The sequence below is a fragment of the Stegodyphus dumicola genome, chromosome X2 (assembly GCF_044657685.1).
Source record: "Stegodyphus dumicola isolate Sdum_Otavi_A_Nest chromosome X2, ASM4465768v1".
Lineage (NCBI taxonomy): Eukaryota > Metazoa > Arthropoda > Arachnida > Araneae > Eresidae > Stegodyphus > Stegodyphus dumicola.
Window position 1 is genome coordinate 57,613,267 of NC_140781.1, and position 25,235 is coordinate 57,638,501.

A 25,235-nucleotide genomic window follows, 5' to 3' on the forward strand; every position below is an offset into this window, starting at 1 on the left:
ATGTTTGTGCGAAATATAGTAATTCTATTTTGAACTGAGAAATGATTCGCTTTTTGTCAATTAAGGAAACTTGTAGTATTATTAAACAGAATGTCAGTGAAAGACATTGCGTTTGCATAGTGAATTATGAAGGTATTGAAAGGTAGTAAAGAAGGTGAATTAAAGAATTAATTTGAACAAATAAGGTAAGGCTATTATTAAAAGAAAAAACTGTTCGAAAGATGTATGTTAGAATTAAAAGTAAGATGTTAAAATTTAAAAAGATGTAACAGAGTAAAACCAAAGAATACTGGTAATTCCCATCTGGAAAACAGTAATTTGAATACGATATTGAAAAAGTTGGTTTTAAGAATTTCTTTATGCATGTGATGCAAAACAATTGCTACTTTATCATGAGTGCTGACATAGATGCAATTAGTGTATGAAAAATAGTAAAATTAATATAGTCAGTGTCTCTAAAACATGAAAAAATAATAGTGTGAGCAGTGTAAATTCATTTGAAGTACTGAAATATGACATAGACTAAATACCAGAAGATGTAAGAAATATTTTGGTATGTGTGGATGAAACACTGAACGTGGTTGTAAAATTAGAAATGAAAATTATCAACACACATAAAGGTAATAGGGATTTAAAACTAAACATGATGTTAGAAACTTTGAAGATCGTAAAACTATATCAGAAAGAAATGCATTTAGATATAAATGGTATTAAACTGTAAAGTTGTGAATGGAAATTTCTGAGTAAAACCTGTAGATGATTTATTATGATCGGAGAATAAAACAAGTATTTTAAAAATTGTAAGGAAATATTTGAATATGGAGTAAATGAAAACAATCCATATCGTTAAAATGAATAAAAAGGGATAAAATGTTGGAATTACGAATGATGAGACAGAAATAAAAACATTATAATAAATAAGTTAAACTAGAATTAAGAAATATAAACACAGAAGGGAAATCATGAACGTAAGAAACGCAATTAACAGTTATAGACTTAAGTTTTTTAAAAAAATATTCGGTAATGTAAGGAAGATATTGTTAAACATGTAAAAGAAATTAGAAATTCTGTAGAAAATTTAGTAAAAGAACTAAGATCACGAAAAATAAACGTTTCTTTTTAAATAGAATTTCAAACCACTAAGTTAAAGTGTGTATAGAATACTAGAATGGTTTAAAAAAAGTAAATGAAGTTAAAATTCAGAATATATTGAACATTATAACGTTAAAAAAAGTGTGAAATTGCATCTAAAATTAAGTAGTGTAACAAATAAACAGCATGTGCGGGAACGTTTGTGAAATATAATATATAAGTTAAAAATCAGGGTATGCTGAAATGGTATGAAAGGTATGAAAAAAAAATAGTATGTGGAAATTAAATAAAATATTACAAATTAGAAACGTTAAGTATTAAAAAAATATGACAGTAAATAAATATGTTATTATGAACAGAAAACCTGAGAAATAAGTTAAAGTTTCATGGAAAACTAGAAAGAATAAAAGTATCAGAATAAATTGATGAGTCGATTCAAATTCCATTTTCTTATATAGGCTTTTTTACCTAAATCTGAATGTATCCCGTCAGCTTAGTGGTTAAAATCTTCAAACTACTCAGCTGGTGAGATATTTTGTTTCAGAGTTCAATTCTATATTTTGAATAATAGAGTATTTTTTTTTTTTTAAAATAGAAATTTCTAAAATAAATTATTTTCTTTTTTCGTCCATAGAGGACGCCATGAGCAATTCCTAAATAGATTATTTTCATTTTTCATCCCTAGCGGACGCCATGACCCCGTTGCCAATTTAAAAAAAAAACTAACTTTAAATGAAAAGCAGGAGGTCTACAACTCAATCAGCAGTCTACGAACACCTCAACTCCACTCGAAACCACGCCTACTAGTGTGATGACGTTGCCTTTGGCCCCGCCCTCTGTGTGACGTCATTGGCCACGCCCACACCGCACACCGCGTGTGGGTGAACCCGTGTTTTCTATCTACTCCCGCCAGACACTCTCCAGGAGCTTCTCCGACTTACATCCTACAGGAATGTGCGCTACCGCCACAAGAAGCGATCAGAGATTGCCAGCTTGACTCGCCATTGTCAAGCATGCATTTCAGCTAAAGGGTATCATAGCAGTTATTAGTATAATGTTTCCATTGCACATTCTTCCGACCCATTTGGTCTTTCGTAATGTGATGGCCGAAATACGTGTTTTTGTATGTCTTTGCTTTATTGTTGGTTGGCTATATGGTCTAGTTTGCCACACCAACCTCTTGGATCAATTTCACACATATCCATTGAAAAGTTTTTGTCTTATTCCGTGTTTTGCCTTTGTTGCTTATTTGAGCAGGAGTGTATTTTGTGAAATACTTCCAAGTTATCGAATTTATTTGAGATTTGCGGGAGGAGTTCCAAACATGTCATTCGTTATAGTAAAAGCAAATGCCTTTTCTCATGAACTATTGAAGCAACCTCTTTCCTTATCCTTTCGATAGTTTTGTTCCATTGATTTGAGGTTTTAAGCTCTTCATTTCTCAATGGGGGTGGGCCGTCCAAAGTATCAGCTGTTTCCAGATTCATTCTTAAATAGTAATTATTAGGCTTTTGAATTGATAAAAAATATTTCTAAAAATTAATTTTAAACACACTTTAAAATCTCAATTATTTTTATTAAAAATGTTAGAAGCCCCCCCCCCAAAATGTGAAGTTTGCTTCCTTGTGATACAATACATTTTGAATAAATACTTGAACAAGCAAGAAGCGATATGACAACGCGAATCACAAGAAGCGTATTTAACAGAAAAAGTGCATGATAATCAAATTTTTAGAAAAACTTAAGTACGTTTATCATTCTCTTGAATACTCAAGAATTTAAAAGCGCTTTTCACTTTAAATGCGCTCTAATTTGCAAAACGTTTTCACGAACCTTTTCCTCATTTTACAGTCTGTTTCATATTGAATTCCCTCCCCCCCCCCGCTGTTTTATTTTTCTTTGTTTAATCACTTTGCACTTAAGTGTTCCGTATTTTTTTTACAAGTTTGCTAATTTTATAATCAATTAGTTTAGAAATATAGTCTTATAAAAAATTCTTATAAATATTTTATAAAAGATACGTGTGGTAGTTGTGACTGAAACTCATTAGGTGAAGTATGACGTAAATAGAAACCTGTACAAGTAAGTGAGATTCGTGGTCTTATTTCCGACACTGTTGCGCAAGAAAAAGCATTGTATTAAAAAGTTTTGGAAATGCTGAATGTTATTGAAATCTTATTTTTAATTTGATGAAGATGCGACAAATTTTATTAGCGAAAACGAAAAACTGAAAGAAGCAATGATTAATTTTCCGCTTACTTCAGTAATAGCTAATTATAAAAAATTAATTAATTAAGTGCACAAAGGTGCTAATAGCTATTCGAAAATAATAAATAATTTTACTAACTGACTAAAGATACTAATGACTGGTTGAGAAAAATAAATAATTAAATAAATGAATGACCTTCTAGATTCATTAATTTTTTTTTATTTTTTTATTTTTTTAAAATTTTTTTTTAAGCAGGATACGGGAAAAATGTGTAGTGTCTTCGCCAGAGCTCGAAGCTTGTACCTCTCAAATATGTGTTGCTTCCAGTTAGTTACACCACGAAGGCATGCAGAAATGAGGGAGAAATACCTTATATACTCCCGCTTTTAAAGGGCGACTGGGGATTAGAAGACCCAGTCGCCAAATGCTGGTGGTGACGAATTATCGTTCATCATATTTTAGTTTGGGTGCCACTGTAAAGTCATTAGGTTTTTCTGAAGCAGGAGACATGAAAAATGTGCAATGCCCACCTCGGGGCTCGAACCCTGGACCTCTCGAATACGCGTCGAGTGTGCTTCCAATTGCATCACGAAGGCATACGGAAAGGAGGAAGCCCTTATAAACTTAGCCCGTTAGGTTCCTGTTTCTTTCCTCAGACTATTATACGGTTCTCACATATACAGTTTTACAGTCACATTTGTTAAAAAGTAAATTTTATGCTTCTAAAAGAATCCTTCAGTGTGAATTTGCTGCTGTACTAATTAACATCCTGTTTTAAAGATGGCATTTCACTTTAATATACAGTAGTTACATAGGGTCCTGTTTAGTTGCATTAATAGTTATTTTAATTTTTGAGCCTTTCCTGAATTATTTCCCCTCCCATTTCTTCTCCAGGATGCAAATTAAGTAGGCGAACAAGATTATTTTAACTGTTGAATCGAAAAGGTTAGACACAGCGTGATTTCGCTAATAAAGCGCACGTTTGCTGTCTTTTTCCTCCACCTTCTAATCTTAGTAGCGGCTATGCATTCTAGTCCTCTAGTTAGTATGTTTCCAGTTAGGTTTCTGAGTCAGCCTGTTAGATTAAATTGAATTGTATATTTAAACACTACATCTCATTTATTGTTGAATTACTTTTAAGTTCTCACCGCAAGTGGACAGTGTTTTCGTAAATCCCTGACTTCTGTTATACAGTTTGTGATAAATACCCTTTCCTTGTTACACCCTTCCCCTGCTGTGTTCATCTTCACCCCTGCGCGAGAAGTCGTACAAACTTTATCTAGTGCCAAGTAGAAACTAGTGATCATTTCATACTTGCTAAATACGTTAGATCTTATAGTTACTTGTCGAAACAGTATAGATCAAGCGTATTAACTCTTTTAAGTTATGACTATTCACTTTGGAAATTTTATGAGACTATCACTGTTGAAAAGAACTGGTTTACATATTTCACACTTTTCCACGAATGAAAAATACATCCTGTGCTACGATAACTTTTCATTCTGCAGTTATTGCTGTCACTGTAGCATGTCAAGAATGGCATGTCATGCTCATTGAGTGAAATTTTTCATTTTGAAATTTAGAATGTACATTTGGAAGCATTTGTAACTGACTCTTTTATATGTATATATTTTTTAATCATGAGCTACTTTATAAACCAAATATATGTTAATTATAACCTTCAGTATATTTTCCAGCTTAAGCATTATTCTCTAAATGTATATATTTGATTCAAGTTGTTCTAGCACAATTTCTTGAACACTTTGTATAGTACAGTAGATGGATTGAACATCGATTTCAAAATAAATATATGAATTGAACCAAAGAGCATTATGAACGCAGTTGTAAGTGAAGACAATGCATTCACTTTAGTCAGATTTTTTTCTTGAATGCTGGCATCCCTCGCTTCTACGGCACGATATGTATCTTGGTAGTGCTTTATAGTTTCCAGATCATCTTTTACCTTGTTTGCAGTTCTCTATGGAAATTAAAAACATAAATTATTTATCTTTTGTTAAATACAGTAGGGAGAAAAGCAATTAGGAAATTTTAGTATTACATCCTAACTAAAGAGAAAACACAAGGAAAAAAGTGAAAAGAAAATTAATTACAAAAGAAAATCTTATATCTCATTACTAATTCATCGGAAAGAATAGCAATAAATAAAATTAATTGAACTAACAAATAATGATATTAAATTTATTGCACTTATCACTGTATTTAGATAGTACAAAGTTTTCACTTTTACTAGTAAAACAGAAAATGTATACAGGTTTACTTAGATTTTGCAATGATTTTGTTATAAATAAAACAGAACATATACGGACTAAGAAAGGTTATTATTGTGTTCCTATAAAATAACAGAAAAGAAAGGTTATTGTTGTATGCCCATAAAAATTAAAGAAACTGCAATTTACTTCGATTGCAATATGCAAGCTGGAATATGTTCCATGTATAAATAATTATAATATAAACTCATGTAAGCGCATGGACGTAATCACATCAGCCTTTTCTTCTCACAGAATAAATTTTTAAGGTTACAAGAGATTAACTGCTTTCTAATTCGTTACTCTTATCTCTTAATCAGCATTCAATAGCTTACTGCTTGACAGTGGCCTAGCTCATGGAGGTAAGAACTAAGGTAGGAGGTAGGAAGTTACCTTTCTTACCTCCACGGCCTAGCTAGAGGGGGGGCATGGGGGACATTTGTCTTCGGTTGCAGCATACAGAGGGAGTCAAACTGATGTTAAGAATTATTAGAACGAAATGTTTTCCTTTCTTGGCCAACAGGAAGGGGGGCGAAATTTTCTATTGTCTACGGACACTGAAAACCCTAGCTACAGCTCTGCTGTTTGATACATTGAATTAAAGTCTAAATAAACTTAAGGATGTACTATAAAACAATTGGCTTAAATTTTTTGGATGTACTATAAAACAATTGGCTTAAATTTTTTGGATGTACTATAAAAATTGCCCCTTTTGAAAACATAAAAATTGCCCCCCCCTGAATTGCCCCTTTTGGCTTAATTTTTTTTCAGTCTTAACTCAAGTTTTACATACTGAACGTAAACGGAACTTACTGTGACCAGCATTTCAATGGACAGCATGCAAGTTTCACGTATTTCTTTTCATAATATTGTATAAGAATTTAATTAAATATCAGGAGATGCGCAACTGTTTGGTTCACACAGTAATTATCTTCTAATTGAAGCAATCTAAATTTAAATGACTTAGGAACATGGATAAATGAGCAAGAAAAGCAGTTTTCTGGAAAATGCCGCACAGCATTTGATATTTTAAGATTACTTCACAAATTTACGGTGTTAGTCAGCAGCAAAAGAAAAATCTCAGATATACGATAATTAATCTCATCAAATAAAACATTGAGTTTCTTACTCGCGCTTCCTTAACTCCTTTTTATTCAGCAATTATTTTACATATTTCCAAAGTGAATGAGCGTAATCAGAGGGAAAGAAGGTTTTAAGAAAATAAACTAAAAAACTAACTATATAGGAATATAAACAGATATTATATTTATTGCTCATAATTTATCGTTTATTAGGACTACCTAGTTCGCGTGGTTTTACTTTTCACAATTAACGTGTTACTACTATCTTTTAATACTGAGTTTTTATGAGTTACAGTGTTTTGAACGGCGTTACTGAAACAGTTTTTTTGTGCATTAATAATCATTTTTCCAGCATAATAATAATATCTCTTCAAACAGGAAAACTTTAGTTGTTTCCTCTGAATGGCACGGCTTTTTGGATTTGCTCATGAAGAGCTAAATTTATATAATTACTGGTTTTAGTCTCTATTTTCCTAAATTCATGATATTTACGCCCTTAAAGAACGTAAGAAAGCAGATTTCATTAAATTATCAGCTAATATGTACTAAATGACACACACACACACACTAACACACAAAAAAAAAAAAAAAAAAAAAAAAATTCTTATGACTGGCTAAAGGAGACCATGGCATTCAGGGATTAAGAAAGACTGGACTTTTTTCGCATAATCGCCTAAATTTAATTTGTTTAAATGTGTACTGAACTCTTCCATTGCTTACAGGTGCACCTGTAGATTAGCAATATTTCTTAATTTGTTTCTTTGTAATTAAGTTTGCTTTAATCGTGCTTTGAATTTGATGCCAGAGAATAGTTAAAATAATCAGCTCCTTTAAGAAAGGGCATTGTTGTCTCCATTATCCGGGTGCGGATTATCCAGTTTGTTGATTATTGTGGCGGTTCCCACGATCGCAAACTCAGTACTATGCGCGTGAGTGTATAAGAAGCAAACACGAAAAAACCTGAACGTGCTAAAACCCCCTGAATTGCCCCTTTAGGTTTAGTTTCATCACTTAGTACAATTTATTCTGCATGTGCATAATCGAAGGCATCGTTTCGGTTGATCACCGGGATATTTTTGTTTCGTTCTTATCTTCCTATATATATATTCCGTATATATTCTTTTTATTCTTTTAAAAACTGATTTAAATTTTTAAAACTAAAAATGAATAAAGAACACGCCACAAGTTTTAAGAGCAAGAATGTTGTTTTAACATTGAAAACAAAAACTTACATCAATCGAAAGATTTGAACATGGCATATCGGCAATGCACGCTGAATAAAATACGTAATTGGCGCCTAAACTGCTCGAGTGGTTCGAGATAGCAATGACTTCTGATGACACTCTGTTTGGACTTCATCGACCAAAGGGGATTCGAACAGAATGACAGAATAGCACTTCGAAAAATACTCAATGAAATTCGCCAAATATTTAAATGATCTCGAAATCAAGGTAAAATTACTAATTTTTTAAGAAATAAACGTATGCAATATGCATGAAAACTGATAGTTTGGATTTTCCACGTTTTTCAATTATCTGTGACTTGCTTCCCCGGCATTAGCCCGGATAATCGAGAATGCACTTCAATTCTTAAGTCATTTGTTACATAACTATAACACTAACCTATCTGCCGATAATGACAATTAGATTTCTGCAACTAAAAATATTTTCATTTAAAGATTATGGCAATTGATTTACTATTAAGCACCAAAAATTAAAATTTATGAATTTTTGGTATTATACAAAGAAAGACTTCAGCTACCAAAAAAAAAAAAAAAAAAAAAAAAAAAATAACCAACAGTGAAAGCGAATATAACGTTTTGAAAGAAAATAACTTTTTGAAGAAAATTGCAGTATTTGGTCTTGTCAAAAGAAAATATGACCTTGAGTTTGATTCTCAGCACTTTTCTAATTTTGTATTTCTTTCAGATACTTGAATACTTTATATAATTAGATGAGTAAACGCTTCAAATATAAAGCGTTATTTCATGCACTGAACCAGCAACTGAATCGAAACTTTGGAGTTGTCATGCAAAGCTGCCGGGAACAGAGTGTGAATGGATAAAACCGCTGGACACTGATAGGTTACAGGTTACGGAGGACGGGGACGTCTGGTGTCTAACATAGGTAAACAGACGTATGTCCTATGTCCTCCCCTATCTAGCGGCAACAACTCCCTGGAGCCCCCAAGAGGCTGCGTCAGGAGTTTATTGAGAGATGAAAATGGTTGTACATGCCAAACAAGGACGCTCGTATTTTGTTTTACAGATTTGGAGAGACTTTGACTGAACAGAAATGGCAAGGAAACAAAAATGTTGCAGAATAAAAAATTAAAAAAAAGAGGGCTGGAAAAATGCAAGAGCAAGAATTAAAACATGCAAAAAAATATAATTAAGGCATGTGTTGAGCTAAGCTGCTAGGATAATGACCTCAACTGGCATGTGGTGCACAATATGTTGAGTTCTGTGCTAGGAGTTCGTAGGACATATATTACACAAGCGTTTGCACATAAGGTTGTCCACAGTGTCGTAGTTCACATAGGCAAACAGTTTGCACATGTGTATAGCAAACATGTGTATCACATAGGCAAACAGTTTGCACATGTGTAAATAATTCGCTGTTTGCGCGTGTTGTTCATAATTTGCACATAGTTCACAGTTGCTTGAGGTCTCTGTTTACGAACGTGCACTTATAAACTCGCTGTTCACAGATCGTTGCAAGAATTTTGACGGAGGAAACAGGAGAGTGCAGCTGGCTGCAGTTGTAGAGATGCAAATAGCGGCAATTGTAGTACAGGAAGATGCACATTTGCACACTCTGCAGTTTCGCAGTTTGCGCAGTTCGTGCTTTCGGTAAATACAGATCGTAGTTTGCACAGTAGCACAGTTCACATAGTTGTAGTTTACATAAATTGTAGTAGATGTGACAGTGGAGTGCAGGCATTGCATCCTGTGACATCTGCATGGAGCTTCATGGAATCTAAAATGTTTGAAATCGATGCTCTTTGGTTGCTCATGTAGATCGTGTGGTGGGCTGTTACTGGGAAGCTGGCGAGGATTTAGTATGGCTGGCACACATTTGGGCCCATGGAGGTTAATGCGTCGATGGTTTTTCAGATTTGTGTAATTGTTGGCGTAATGCTGATAATGTAGCGCTGGAAGGCCTCAGTTATTGTTGTAGAATGCTTAATATGAGTTAAGGTTGTCAGTGGGCAGTGGAAGATGTAATGATCGGGTGCTCCTTCTCGGCCGCAGATGCAGTTGTCCGTGTTGGAGATATGGTGTCTGAAGTAATATGAAGGGATTATAATCATCTTTATACTTTATTTTCATAGTTAAAAATGTTGCAATCGATTTTAATTCGATTTCGATTTGACTTTTGTGGAACCAATGCATATACAGGATGTCCATAATAAAACTTGAAATTTGAGAGCAGTCTGTAACAAAAACTACGCAGCAGAACTGCATGAAAATTGAATAATGGCAGAATGAAACGATGGGAATTTTATCGAGGAATAAAAAGCAACGAGTTTCAAAATCCATCACTAGATGGCGTTATGCAATGTAAATTATTGGCATATGCAAATGTCGTAACCATAGTAATCCTGTGCGCGCACAGGAACCCTATAAAGATGCGAGAGGCGAACAGCAGTTATATTTATATACGTGCATGTAATTTTGATGAATTAATTTGTATCTTATGTTTTATTTGTCATGACTTGTCCTTGTTCCTCCTTAGTGCAACACATACATGCAGCTCAGCTTCACTTTCTCACAGCTCCGTCTGATCTTTTTCCACTTGTTCGCTTTTTATCCTTGTTTTGGCCTGTGATGCATGGTCAGCCCCCTTTCTCTCTCGCCTCTGACTTTTAATATCCCCGCTCAGACTCTACTACTCGCTCAGTCGCCATGTACCCTCTGTGCCTTTTCTCGTGAGCCGGAAACGTTGTGCTTCGCGCGATTATATCGGCAATACTTGTAAGGATACGGATACCGCAGTCATACTCATTTTCAAGTCAAGAAAGATGACGTGGACTCTCTAGGAACGTGCTTTACTGGTGAAATTGTTTTACCAAAACGAAGACTCTGCTACCGAAGCTTTGCGGAAATTTCGATCTTTGAAACGATTACGAAAAGGTCCACTCACTAGTCAATGACTAACAAACATGGTTAGGAAATTTGAAGAAACGGGAATATTGTTGATTCAGCCAGAAAGGGGACGAAAGTGTGTTGCTGCACAAGTGGTGATGATGTAGCGACGCAAGTGAAAGAAGACAGATCGCAAAACATCGGCGGCACTAGTGTTCGGCGTATTGTAGCATCTGTTGACCAACCTCGTCCACGGTTCATACGATTCTTAAAAAGGACTTACACTACTATCCATATAAAATGTCGCTACTGCAGCATCTCTTACCAGCTGATCTGGAGAGTCGACAAACTTTTGCTTTGCGGTTTCTTGCTTTAGCTCCAGGATGCATGGCCATAGAACATTTTGTGGACTGACGAGGCCAACTTTCATATGGAAGGTGCGGTTAACATACGAAATTGTCGTATTTGGGCTGTTACGAACACACATCAATTCCTAAAAATTCCATTACATTCTTTACATGTAACGGTTTGGTGCGGCTTTACTGCAACCTTCATTGTGGGTCCGTTTTTTTTCGTAGAGCCGGCGTCGCAGGTCCTTCACTGGTCAACGAGACGCTTCATTATTAAAGCTATCCGTTATTCGGCTCCTCAGGCAAGGCGCTGTGATCCAACCACAGTCTTTATGCAGGATGGTGCTCCTCCACACATCGCCCATTGTGTGAAATAAGTGCTCAGTCGCCATTTCGGTGATGTCAGAATCATCTGCTGTCAGTTTCCTACAGTTTGGCTTCCTAGATCCCCCTACTTGAATACTTGAATCCTTGCGACTTTTGTATCTGCGTATACCTCAAGGCCATGGTCTACCGTGATCCCATCCCATCTCTATCCGACCTTAAAGAAAGCATAGAACGCCATGTGCGTAACATTCCTCAGTTCATGCTGCTTCCAACAGTCGAACATGCCAATTTACACTTTCAGGTAGTAGCAGACAATGGTGGACATCATATCGAGCGTGTTTTGTAAACTTTTTTAGATTATTTATATGTTCTCAATAAAGCTATGATACGTCACCTAGGAGTGGTTTTTGAAACTCATTGTTTCCCCCCCCCCTTGATAAAATTTCCATCATTTCATTCTGCCATCACCCAATTTTCATGCAATTCCGCTGTATAGTTTTTGCTACAGACTGCTCACAAATTTCAAGTTTAATAATGGACACCCTGCATATACAAATGTGTAACACTACCTCCGCGCTTGGAATCAATTGCAGTCTTGCAAACCAAACCTCCCTTTTTCATGTAAATTTTCTGACTACACTATTTTTTGACAGACATGTGGTCCGCGGATTTTAAGAATTTATTGATGTTGCCCTCCCTACTGTACACCACTCGGAGATTCAGGAGAAAACACATGGAGATCATTAATTGCTCAAATACACACTTGCGTGCAAAATTAAGAGAATCTGGAAATCATGTTCATTTTTACGAAAAGTATTGAACCAACGGTACTAATTACACCGTCGAAGAATTATGCAAATATTCACAGACGATTATATAAGCGTACATGTGCGTGTCCGCGGAGCTATGATTGTGGAAGCGGATATAAGCGCATGAGGGGTTTTCGGTGATTTCTGTGCTTCTACTTTTTCACGGCCTTCGCCGTATTTCTTCCAAGAGTTGGGTAAATTTTGTAAGGTACCATGTAAAATGAGTAGCCACAAAGGTATGGATGACAGAATGAGATAGAGAATTGCCGTAGATTAAAGATAGGCCAATCACTAGCGCACGCAGCTACGCAGCTCAGTGTAACAATCAGTGTCATCTGTAATTTCTGGAAACAGTTTTAGAGCACTGTATTCATATAGAGAAGACCTGGAAAAGGTTGATTGAGATACACAACGATGAATGAGGATCATCGTTATTTGACACTTTCAGTGGGATGACACGACAAGACTGCTTTAGCTTCACAGCCTTCGCATAAGCTACATGCTGCCATTGGAACCCGAGTTTCACGGTCTACAGTTGCTCTAAGGCTTAAAGAGATAGGGGTGTATGTCAGAAGACCCGCTGTATGGGTTCTCCATACAGCCAAATTGCAGCAAACAAGACAGCGCTTTAATGGGCCACATTGCCGTTCCAAATTTAAACAGCCCTATTTTTATCCATAAACTGGTTGCAAATGTAGAAACATAAAGAAAAGAGCTAACATTTCTAATATCTGAGACATCATTCAGACCCAAAGTTCCAATATCTCGTTCAGGGATAAAAACTGTGGGCTTGTTTCTGCTAGTAAGTGCAACTGCGGGGATCCTTTGAGCTTTAGCTCCTTGTCTCAGGAGTTGGCGAGTTCCACGTGATATATGTGGGTTCTATTTTAAAGGTTCCAGTTTCAACTTCTGCAACCATCATTTGTTTCCCAGGGAAGAGGGCCTCTCTTTACCAAGAATAGGACAGAGGGAGAAGCTATGACGAATCCTCGCTGTCGAGCTCTCTGCATGGAAAGCGGATAGGAACTTGATAGCTAGCTGCATACCAAACATTCACTTAGAGCCGAGTCCGCCAGAGTACAGATCTCTACAAGCACAATAAAGACCTTAATAAAGAGTCTAAAAGTAAATAAGTTTAATAGTTAATTGCTGATGTAAAATTCCAAGCGTCTAAGCGCGTCGATCCGATATTGATTTTTGCGTATTGTAGATATTAACTTGTGGCAGATTTGTGTCGTTAAAATTTTGTGATGCATTAGATTTAACTGCAAGCTGAGAGATTAGAAAAATTAATTATTATTTAGCTGTTTTGTGAGGTCTTGCTTCAGATGCAGATGATAACTCCGTGTGACACTTTAAGTAGTTAATAGTGGCCTTGAAGTCAAGGTCTAAACACAGGTAATAAAAGTGTGCTTTAAATAAGACTTACAATTTATGCGCATCTAAAATCTACATAGTAATACCTTTTATTCTTTAACTGTGGAGCTAGAAATCCTAGTTTTCTATTGAAGACAGAAGGACACTCAAAGCTTATTTAGATATTCAAGTTAAAGTTTGTCAAAATTTACGAAATGTATTTAAACATTTAAGTTAAAATTCCTGCCAAATTTACGAACGTATAACATAAGATAAAATTTGCGTCAAAATTAATGTTGCTTTAAAAGGTTATTTAAACTGGTTCATCCTCTTGTGAGAATTACCTCTAGTTGGTATGTGTCTTACCATAATGCTGCTACACGTTACTTTTATTGAATTTATTATTATTTTCGCTTTAAATAACTTAGAAGACATTCCAATTTCAACACTTTATATCATAATTTTCAAAAGGTTAATTAAAATCACATACCCTCAAAAGAGTAATAGTTCCATTATTTCTTTTATCAGCCAGCAGTGACTCATTTATCGCCATCCATCGATAAGTTTCAGCTGTAATATCAATCGTGATTTCAAAATACACGATCTTTGTCGAAAATTTGGAGAAATGATTGTCAAAACAAATTTCATAATCTCCGGCCTCGGTTACTACATATCTAAAAATAAATATAATTCCAAAATTCAAACTCTGATTGATATACAGATATTATTACTTTAATTAATTTTGAAGAATGTAACGTAAGCTTCGAAAATTCTAATAATCTCTACGAAGTAACTCTGAATACCTTGGACAATGTTTTTACTCTCTTAATTAATTATATAAAAGTAATCAAAACACTTTTATATACTTTATTTAACAAATGCATTTCGATCTAAGTAAATACAATACAAACTAAGATACATAAAATTGTGCACGTACTTTTCGATACCATGTGACTTTTTTATATATTTCAGCACAGTTTTCTTTTCCGGTGATCGTACATAGAAATTTATCTTGAGTTCACTAACCACGCCATATCTGCTATAATCAGCATCAATTACCTGCAACGGAAACAAAAATCATATTTCCTATAATTCTTTCTATGTAAATATATACAATTAAGGAAAATTTAAGAAAACCAATCAATGAGAAGGAAATACAGGGTGGTGCAAATAAAAGTAGCCCAGAGAGTCCCTCTGTTTTCTGAGCCACTTTTATTTGCCCCACCCTATAGAATAAAATCTTTTGTGCCAATGATGAAAACAGAGTCCGTTGAAAATATCGCGGGCCTTCACTGTTGCAATGCATAATAATTTGCAAGCTTCACGAGAAATCAGAAATACTTGTACCCATATAATTGCAGATGTTTTTAATTAATGAATAGTTTAAGAGAGAAATCAAGACAGGAAAACATTCGAAAAATGCACAGAAATCTCAGCTACCTGTAGCAGTTACTAGAATTTTAAACTTATGTGATTAACTTGCAGAGACATTTGGTATTTTTGAAGCAGAAGAAATGAAAAATGAGCAACGCCGTCGCCGGGAATCGAACCACGGACTCCTGGAATACGCGCCCAGCAATGCAGACCACTACACCACGAAGGCACGCTCAGAAGGCAGGAGAAATACCTTATATTCTGCCCCTTTTAAAGTAAGACTGGTGTGTTAGGGGACCCAAACGCCAAATCCTGGGCTTGGAGAATCATCATTCACCACACTTTTAGTTCGGGCGCCACTTGTAGAGACATTAGGTTATTTTTGAAACAGGAACAAATGAATAATGAGCAACGTTTTCCCCGGGAATCGAACCTCGGACCTCTGGAATACGCGCTCAGCGTACAGACCACTACACTACGAAGGCATGCTAAGAAGGTAGGAGAAATACCTTATATACTCCCCCGTTTAAAAGGCGACTGGTGTTTTCCTGTTCGGGCGCCACTTGTAGAGACATTAGGAATTTTTGAAGCAGGAGAGATGAAAAATGAGCAACGCCGTCGCCGGGAATGGAAGCACGGACCTCTAGAATACGCGCTCAGCATGCAGACCACTACACCACTAAGACACGCTGAGAAGGCGGGAGAAATAAACTTATTAACAATCATTATTTAATGAATCCTTTTTATTAAAACACGCTTGTAGTTTTGGCTTACAAAACATTACATATTGCAACAGCGAACACATATTTATACACTCATGGACAAAAAAATTAGCTCAGCAAGAAATAATTGCGGGATCGTAACGAAACTTGCAATGAAGGTACATGTCGCGGAAATATGCAAATGATTAGAAATGCAGCGTGATTGCGCATTACGTATAGCCGGTAGAGGGCGTTGAACGTCGAACTTTGTGGAGTATAAAACAGGTAACCAAAGCTTGCTGAATCATTTACAAAGGAAGAGCTGAGGTAGACATGCCATTACGCCGTGTTCGAAGACAATATGAGTAGTTGTCGCAGTTTGAGAGGGGGAGAATCGTTGGGATGATGGAAGAAGGGTGGTCAGCTAGGCGAGTAGCTCGTCAATTAGGCCGCTCAGTTGGTATCGCGGCGCCCATTACGTGTGCTGCCCTTGATGCCCACCCATCGATGCCTCCGTTTGGAGTGGTGTCGAGCACGAGGAAACTGGACTGCAGCGGAATGGAACTAGGTCGTCTTTAGCGACGAATCCAGATTCAATCTCGGATTTGATGACAATCGTGTTCGTGTATGGAGAGCCCGTGGTGAACGCTTCAACCCTGCCTTTGCTGTACAACGACACACCGCTTCCACAGCTGGTGTGATGGTATGGGGTGCCATTGCCTACAATACACGTCACCCCTATTATTGTTCCGTGGCACCATGACAGGCCAGCGGCATGTTCATGAAATCCTGCAACCACATGTATTGTCATTCATGCAACGGCTCCCGGGAGCCATTTTTCAACAAGACAATGCTCGGCCTCATACGGCAAGGGTGTCACAAGACTGTCTCCGCACTGTTACTACCCTTCCTTGGCCTGCCGGATCCCCAGATTTGTCTCCAATCGAGCATATATGGGATCATTTGGGACGACGAGTTGGGCATCCCACGAGTTTGAACGAACTAGAGGCAAGGTTACAGCAAATATGAAACGAATGTCTCAAGACATCATACAGAACTTGTATGACTCAATGCCCGATCGTATCGCATCGTGCATTCGCGTTAGAGGGGGTCCAACGGAGTATTAACTCCTCCGTTCTTTTGCCTTTTTCTCTGAAATAAATTATCATTTTTCTTTGATTTTCTTATCATTTGCTTATATCAAAGTAGTCATTACGTGTGTAAAATTTCGTTTCATTTTGACGACTCTTCTTGGTGCGCTAATTTTTTTTGTCCATGAGTGTAATTTTGAAGTCTGAAAATGCATGTGTGCAATTTATTGCCATGAGATATTTTGCAGATGAATTAGATTTTGTTTCAATGATTTGTATGACGACGATTTAAAAGTGCAAACTTTTACCTCCTCTTTAATTTCTACCGATATTTTGTACAATAGTGTTTGAGAAAGGCAATATTTTCTCTTTACTTTCTTTTCTACGACGATGTTTTTTGCACTAGTTTTCGTTTCTATTTTTTCCTCTGTCATTAGATATATATTATATTAAATTCACAATTTAAAGTTTTGAATAAACACATTATTCTAATTTGTTTCATTTGAAGACAGAGGCATAAAGAAGTTTTTTAACTATTTAGCCGTTTACGTACTTTGAAGTGAAAGCAACAATGAAAATACTATTTTCATTTTCGAAGTATATAAAAAGTCACAGAATTTCAAAACTCATTAGTAACTGCGAGGAATACAAAAAGAAACACCAGGGCTTAATTTCTAAAATTAGAAGTGCCGGAATGAAAGAAGATGGAAGGCCGTCAACAAAGAGGAACAAAATTAAATAAATAAATAAAATAACTATTAAAATCATTAATAATTTTTAAATTAAATAGTTATTTATCAAATTAATTAGTAATTATTTAATTCATATTATTAATTAATTAATTAAAAATTAATTAATTATAAGTTATTTAAATAATTAAAGACTAATTAAAGTAATTGAATAGTTTTAATTAAATAAAATGTAAAGAGATAAACTAAAATTTAATAAGCGATTTTTAATACATTTTCATTGCAAAAAATAAAATGTTCGAGATCAAAATTTCTACTGAAATTGTTGTTCAGTTACATAAAAGAAGTGTCGGAGCTTTCTAATTTAGGGCTCCGGTGGGCTCCGACGCAATTTAAACTCTGAGAAACACAATATCTCAGAGATATAGCACATTCATTAATAAAGTACTTAGCAGAACATATAAAACTGACGAATTTATTCCTTTGAACAACTTTTTAAATAGAAACAGACATACATTGTAAAAATTATTACTATTCTATATTCTCAATTAAAAAAGGGGGAACATGAAATAAGGCTTGTGAACCACGATAAGCCTAGAAATTTGAAAATCATAAAATCTGTAAAAGAAAGAATAAATTCTTTAAAGCTCGCAAATACAAAGCATTGTTACTGACATTAAAAAAAAAAAAAAAAAAAGATTTTTTTTTAACAGAAATTATGTAATTATTCACTGCCGGCCTGACACAGCGCAACGCGCATCACACAAACTTTAAAATTTGGTACTGCTTTTGGTTTATGACTTTTATCTGCTGAGGGAGCTACTGTGATATCTAATGACGTGCTGAAGTATTCTTTATTCTGTTGCCTTTGTTTTCATCGGCAAGTGGGCGACGCTTATAAAGAAAGGAAAAGCTGTTCATCACAAATAAATAGTTGCTTACTCACGAATCATTTATTTGGAGTCAGATAACAAGAAATAAATGCATTACAGTTCTGAAATCAGAAAGCAGTTCTTAGTTAAAATTTTCAATGAAACTGCGACATTTAAGTTTAACTAGCAAAATTTTATTTAATTTAATTCTCCACTTTCTACCTCTTTCCGCCACGAGGCTCATTCATTCCAGAATTTTATGTACATGTCTTGGTGTATGTAGTCTTGGTGATTCGAATGCTGTTCTTGATGTGAATATTGTAGACCGAGTTTAGATTCCTTTTTGGTAAATGGCGTGTTTGAATTATTGTCGCGGTCTAAGCAAAGTTTGCAATCTCTAGTCAAGTTAGATTTTAATTATTGAATTTATAATCATTGTGAAAAGAAGTTTTGTGTTGTAAACCACATCCAAGTTGACTGGTAACTGTATGATTGTATATTTTAATTTAATCCCACACAAGTGTTGAAGTAGAATTAATTTAAAGTGCTTTTAGAGGCAGGACAAAGTCAAACAGAAGTGGCCAGATGGCTAAATGGGAGTCCTTCTGTGGTTCATAGACGTTGGAGGCAATTTCAAATCACAGGTTCGGCCCCTAGGAGGTTCAGCCAAGGACGGCCAACTGCTACGACGAGCGCCGATGACCGATATTTGACATTATGTGCACTCAGGAATAGAACCGCTACTCCGACACTTCTTAGATCCTCCCTTGCTGTCAACGTCAACTGTGCGTAGAAGGGTTCACGAAGGTGGTCTGTATGCGAGGCAAACAACCATTTGCGTGTTGCTCAAGTCACGCCATAGCAGGAACCGTTTGCAGTGGGCACGACAACATGTCCACAGGACGCCTGAGCAATGGAGGGCTATTCTCTTGACGGATGAGTCCAGGTTTAGTCTAAAACGCGATGGTAGGCGTTATTTGATATGGAGAGAACCTGGAACCCGTTATCATCCGTCAAACATCCGTGAAAGAGACGCATACGGAAGAGGCAGTGTCTGTGTTTGAGGTGGCATCTCTTTGGGTGGACGCACAGACCTCCATGTTTTTCCTAGGGGAACCGTGAATGCTCATGTTTATAGAGATGACATCCTTGATGCTTATGTGCGCTGATATGCCGGGGCAATAGGAGATGCTTTTCTGTTACAGGACGACAATGCAAGACCACACAGGGCTCGCATCGTATATAATTATCTTCAACAGGAAACAATTATGCGCATGGAGTGGCCAGCTAGATCCCTGGACTTGAATCTTATCGAGCACGTTTAGGATGCTTTAGACGTCTAGCTGCTCTCAATCCGCCCCCTTAGACCCTTGCCACTGCTTTGCAAGAGCAATGGCTCTCGCTTCCAATGGAACTGATAGACCACATAATTGAAAGCATCACACATCGCTGAATGTGCTGTATTACTTCTAGAGGTGATTATACTCCATATAAAAGGTACTTTTACTATAGCAAACTGACATCTTCGATTTGTTCATTTTATACATGTTCTAATTTCTATACTAGCATAATTGTCTGGTAATTTCTTTTTATGTTATTTGATGCCTTATTATGTGTTGTATATTGTGGGTAAGTTTCATAAAATTCTACATGTAACTTTTTCAGTAATCGCGTTTTTTGTGATTTTTCCTTAATTTATGATAACCAGTGTATTTGTATCGAAACTGAGTTAGCTAAGTTACTTGTACCTACAGCAGGTGTTACAAAATTATCCAAAAAGCAAAACAAAACTGAGAACAGTTTGCAGTTGTAAGTTAAATATTTATGTTAGGCCTTGTTAATCTGAAAACAAAAAAATTTGATGTGCACACCACGACTTCCTTGTACGGAATATTAAATTATAGGCATATTTTCTTGCATTTCGTTTAAACTTATTAGATTGCATTAAATCTACGTCGTTAGCGCATAAATCACAATAGAATAAATTCCCTCTTTAAAATTCACTATATTTGTTTACCATAGTGACACTGGCGCTACGCTAAGTTTCCTTAACAGCGTTACATTTCATTCATTTTATAACTCAGAATGCACAAAATTTATATTATCTGAAGAATTATCCAATCGTTGCCACATGTTCTACTCAAATATTATAATAAATCTAAAACGATTTATAAAAGAAATTAAACAAACCAAAAAAAAAAAAAAGAAAGAAAGAAAGAAAGAAACAGTTTTTTTTCACAGACGATTCAGTATTTCGCATTCAATTAATTCAGTACTCGCTTCTCTACAAGGCTAAAATACATAAAAACTCAGAATATTTATATTAAAAATTACTTATTTCCTCGAATAAATTCCAGAATGGATTAAGCATGATTTAATTCGCAATAATAAAAGAAGGCTTTATCTTTGTTGGTACGAAGCTTAGTTTCTCTAGATGGGCATCAAATCATTATTCTGCCCAGTTTCAAATGTAAACAAACATGAGCGCCATGGAACAATAATTAGGCTTAGCCGCACTTAAACAACTTTTAAATTGTTGATAATTCTACAAATATTGCAAACAGATTTACTAAAGGCATAAAAACCTTAATCGGAAGATAAGAACAACATAATTCAACCATTTTTTAAAGCAATATATATATATATATATATATTTAAATACTTTTGGTGCGGCCGATTGCAACCAAAATACGAGGTGTATATCTACATGTTATAGCAGTCCTATATACAAAATTTCAACGTTCCGAGGCTACTCGTTTTTGAGTTATGCGAGATACGTACACACGTAAGTAAATTCTCTTCAGAATTCCTTTTAAATCAGTTTTATAATTTCTTTTGGGGGGGAAGAGTCCTTTATTCTGTCCTTATGTACAGATGTCACGCAAAAACATCATTAATTTGCATTCGATAGCGGTATAATTGGATATTTGCGTTGAAATATGATGCCTGAAACGTTTCGCGATTACAATACTTCCTTTTTACTTCGTACAAGGAAGTAAAAATGTTAATCCCTGTAAATCTCATAGGATTATAAGCAATACAGCTACACTTTGAAAACCAGTCTTATAAATACACACACATCCAAAAAAGTTGTGATTTTCCACAAAATAAAAGATAAACACCAGATAGTAAAGCAGAAACACGTTAAGTCCTATATTGAGAGTAAATGAGTTACACTAATATGAAATACAATTTTTAATTCGAAAGATATATAGAGTTCCTCACTTTTATTTTGTTAAACTAAGTATCGAGAAACCTAGTGAACTGCTGAACGAATAATCGCTTAAGTCCAAGAACGGAAACTTAAACTCAAAAAGGGTTAATTACCCTTTATTTCACTTAAAATAAGATTAACAGTCAGCCCTTTTCTCAGGGCGTACAGCAAAGCCTCCACTTGGGTTAAACTCAAAGTGTATGATATAAGAACTAACTAATGACTAAATAAGATTTAGCTGAAACTAATAAAATTCTAATCTAGTTGGCGTGTAATGTTAAATTAGTCAGCGAACTATTAAAAGGCACGTAATACGGTCGAGCGTAATAACATCTTAGAGAGACGTAGCCCAAAGGCAAACACGCGCTACTCAGGAATTCTGTCTCTCTCTCTGGCGAAGTCAGTTGAACTTGACTTTATAAGGCATTTCTTCCGCTTTCCTAGCGTGCCTCCGTGGTGTAGTGGTTCTGCACTCAGAGCTGTTTGTTTTGGTTTGGTTTAGTTTATTATGGCAAAACACACAACGGCTGTCTGCCTAAGATGGCGTGTTTATGGCATTATATGGTTATTTGATTATGACAAAGCGCTATCTGTCTAGGGAAACGATGCCTTCGCGGAGGACTTTCGAAGAGAACTGGCTCGTATACACGTTACACACGGGAGAAACCACGAAAACGCACATGCAGCCAACCAATTTGCGGAATCTATCTAAGGGAAAGAATGCGTTTGTGGAGGACTTTCTAAGAGAAACTGGCTCATATACACGTTACACATGGGCAAAACCATAAAAACTCCTAAGCAGTCTGCCCGTTCCCCTGGATTCGAACCCAGGTCGGAACTACCAGAGTTCATACTCGAAACTGTTTAAGATGATCACGCCAGCTTCAAGTAAAGTAGTGACGATTATGAAGGAGGGCCAGTAACAGAGAATTCAATCTTTGAAGGCCTGCAGCTGACTAATAATTTCATCATTTTATAACACAACATCACAATGTAGAACGTGCTTTACAATTTAAACATGATTTGCCCGCTTGCATAACTCAAATGCCAAGAGTTATACAAGGAACTCACAAGAAAAAATAAATAAATGAAACAGTCACAGTGATCGAAAATCGAATTTGTTTATTTTGTTTAAATCCAGCAAACACAAAAGTGTGAAAAGAAATATTACACAGGCTGTGGTATCTCAAGTAATGAAAGCGATGTCACACCAAATGTGCGTAAACGGCTATTTTTCTGATGGTGAATAATCTTTCTGACGATTTTTTTTAAAGTTATTTTTATGATTTTATATTTTAAATAAAATTAAGATACAATAAATAACAACGAATTTTATATTTGATATTTTGAATTGATTTTTATACAAAGAAACTTATTCACCATCGTTCTTCAATTTAATATAGTACTCCTTTACGCGGAGAATCCAGTCTATTATGGTCAAGTGATCATTTAGTAGAAACATATGGAACGTTAATTTCTATATGAGTCTGCTAGAAAAGTGCGTCAAAGAAGATATGGGTTTCAGTAAACGAATCTGTCAAAATGAAAAGTGCCTATTCTCTTAACGTAAAATTACCCAACATGTCATTTAAATTTTGTGGGACCGTATACAAATATTGCTACACACATTGTTATGTTACATTTTTGAATGCCACCCAACAGGTATAGTGGTTAGCAGGGCTGACTGCCTGCAAAGGGCCCGGGTTCGAATCCCGGAGAAAGAATGCATGTTTGTAAATGTATAGTGTTCGTGCGGGATGGGGCACTCTAAATATGCGGCGAGTCAAAAGTCCTCTCGAGAGGTTGGTGGTAGGGGAAGAAGGGTGGGAGACTCTCGGACCTGTCTCTCCTCTATCAAAATTGGGGGCGGAACAAAGCTAAATCGCCCTGTCACCTGTAATTTGCTCAAGGCTGTTGCCAACGACAGGCGTAAACTTGCACTCCTTGCCACGAGGAATTTTGTAGGCTTGGGCTGACTAGACGAGTGAGCATTAGGAACGACAACAACAAATTTCTGAATGCAGTTTTTAAAAGTTAACTTTTATATTAGAATTAATTTAGAAGCACTGATTTTAAATCATCCCTTGTAGAAATGCTAATATCCGAAATTTTACATTTCATTAAATTTTATATCTGTACCACCCTTAAAAGGAAAACTTGAGCTAATTTTTTTTTTGGGGGGGGGAGAGCGAAAGTTGTACAAGTCATATAACACTGAGTATACTTTTTAAGGACCATTTTGAATATTACAAAACAATTTCCCTCTACTGCAAAAGCTGCTTAGTGAGATAAAGAATTTTCTTTTTAAATAACTTTTATTAATTGGAGTTTTCTTTCGTAAAGGCCACGTATAGCAGTATTTATCATGTTCAATAGTTTTATTTCAGCCACGTATAAAATTTATGCTATAACGGTTTAGACTAAGTAAGTAAATAATACAAATTTCATGTATTTTTTGTAAAGGTGTCATGTGATCAAAATTAACATAGAGTGGAAGCTTACCTTATTTACTTAGTTTCTTGCACTAGAACTCTAGTTCTAAAACCAGTCATCCGAGACATTATTTGCTCAAGCCCTTTGAAGCAACTAGTGCACGAATTAACAAAATTTCCTTGGTTTTCGTAAGGAAATGGATATTTTTCATGTTCTTTTAAATTCAAAGAGGTGACAGTATAACTCAGAGACTATGAACTCAAAAACTATTTGATTTGGTTAAACCAATAAATTTCTGCGATCTTCATTTGTAACAGCTCATAAATATTGACTCGTAAAATCAGAATGAACTTGATGTGCAAAATGAACTTGCTATAGACGTGCAAGTAATATTTTATATGGTAGGACAACATCAATATAGTTACTCACAACAAACAATCTTACAAGGAATTTTTTTAAAATTTCAATTATGTAAGAAAATGTAGAGTGGATGAAGTAAATTGAAAAGTTTATGTAACAAAATATCTTACAAGAAACTCCTTAAAAAAGGAAGACAAAGGATGTTACCAGGTTATTATGTATAGAACGCTAGCTAAGAAATTAAACAAATGTGATTAAACCAACAGAAGGTACTAGTGTAAATTACGTACTCGGAGACATTACATATTTTAGAGAAGAGAAAACTAACTCACCCTGTATTCAAAGCGCAAGATCTGCTTTGGCAAAGCATATTGGTAAAAACATTCCTGTTCGCGGGGTTTTACCATTATTGTAAGTTCGATGTTAGGGAATTCAAAATTGAATGATCCAGTAACAGGCAGAAACGTGTAAAAAATCAAAGTCCACAAATTTAACATGATTACGAGTTATCTATACTATCTGTGAAAATATAAATTCTGTTCCACTGAAGGCAATCATTTTCCCATTTAAGAAAATACGAAAATAGTGAAATGTCAAAAAATAAAACAGCATGTATCATTTAGCAAAGCATTAAAATAAACCACATTTTGCCATGGTAACCGAAGAATAGCAATCGAATTTGTGGCATAAAATGTGAGAAGTTGACTTGACGAGAAGTCAATACGACTCACAGTACCCACTGTACCAACCTGCGCTAGATACAGTAAACATATTGTCTCGAAAAATGTTGATTAATCGAAAAATATACATAATTCTTGGAAAATTTCGAAGCACAAAACCCCCTTCAGCATACTAATTTACTAATTAAGCACTTCTGCTTCCATTATTATGCTGAGTTGAAACGAAACATTATTAAAGAGAA

At 35.5% G+C, this 25,235-nt stretch overlaps 1 protein-coding gene across 1 annotated transcript; it reads right to left on the reverse strand.

Moving 5' to 3' along the window:
• Window positions 1-4,902: 4,902 nt before the first annotated feature.
• On the reverse strand, window positions 4,903-24,968 carry LOC118179316 (transmembrane emp24 domain-containing protein 1-like). The gene is made up of 4 exons (XM_035348503.2): window positions 24,646-24,968; window positions 14,517-14,638; window positions 14,070-14,253; window positions 4,903-5,279 (listed from the first exon to the last, which is right to left on the reverse strand). The coding sequence occupies exons 1-4, from the start codon at window positions 24,808-24,810 to the stop codon at window positions 5,043-5,045; spliced, it is 708 nt and encodes a 235-aa protein (XP_035204394.1). The 5' UTR covers window positions 24,811-24,968; the 3' UTR covers window positions 4,903-5,042.
• Between the last annotated feature and the right edge of the window lie 267 nt (window positions 24,969-25,235).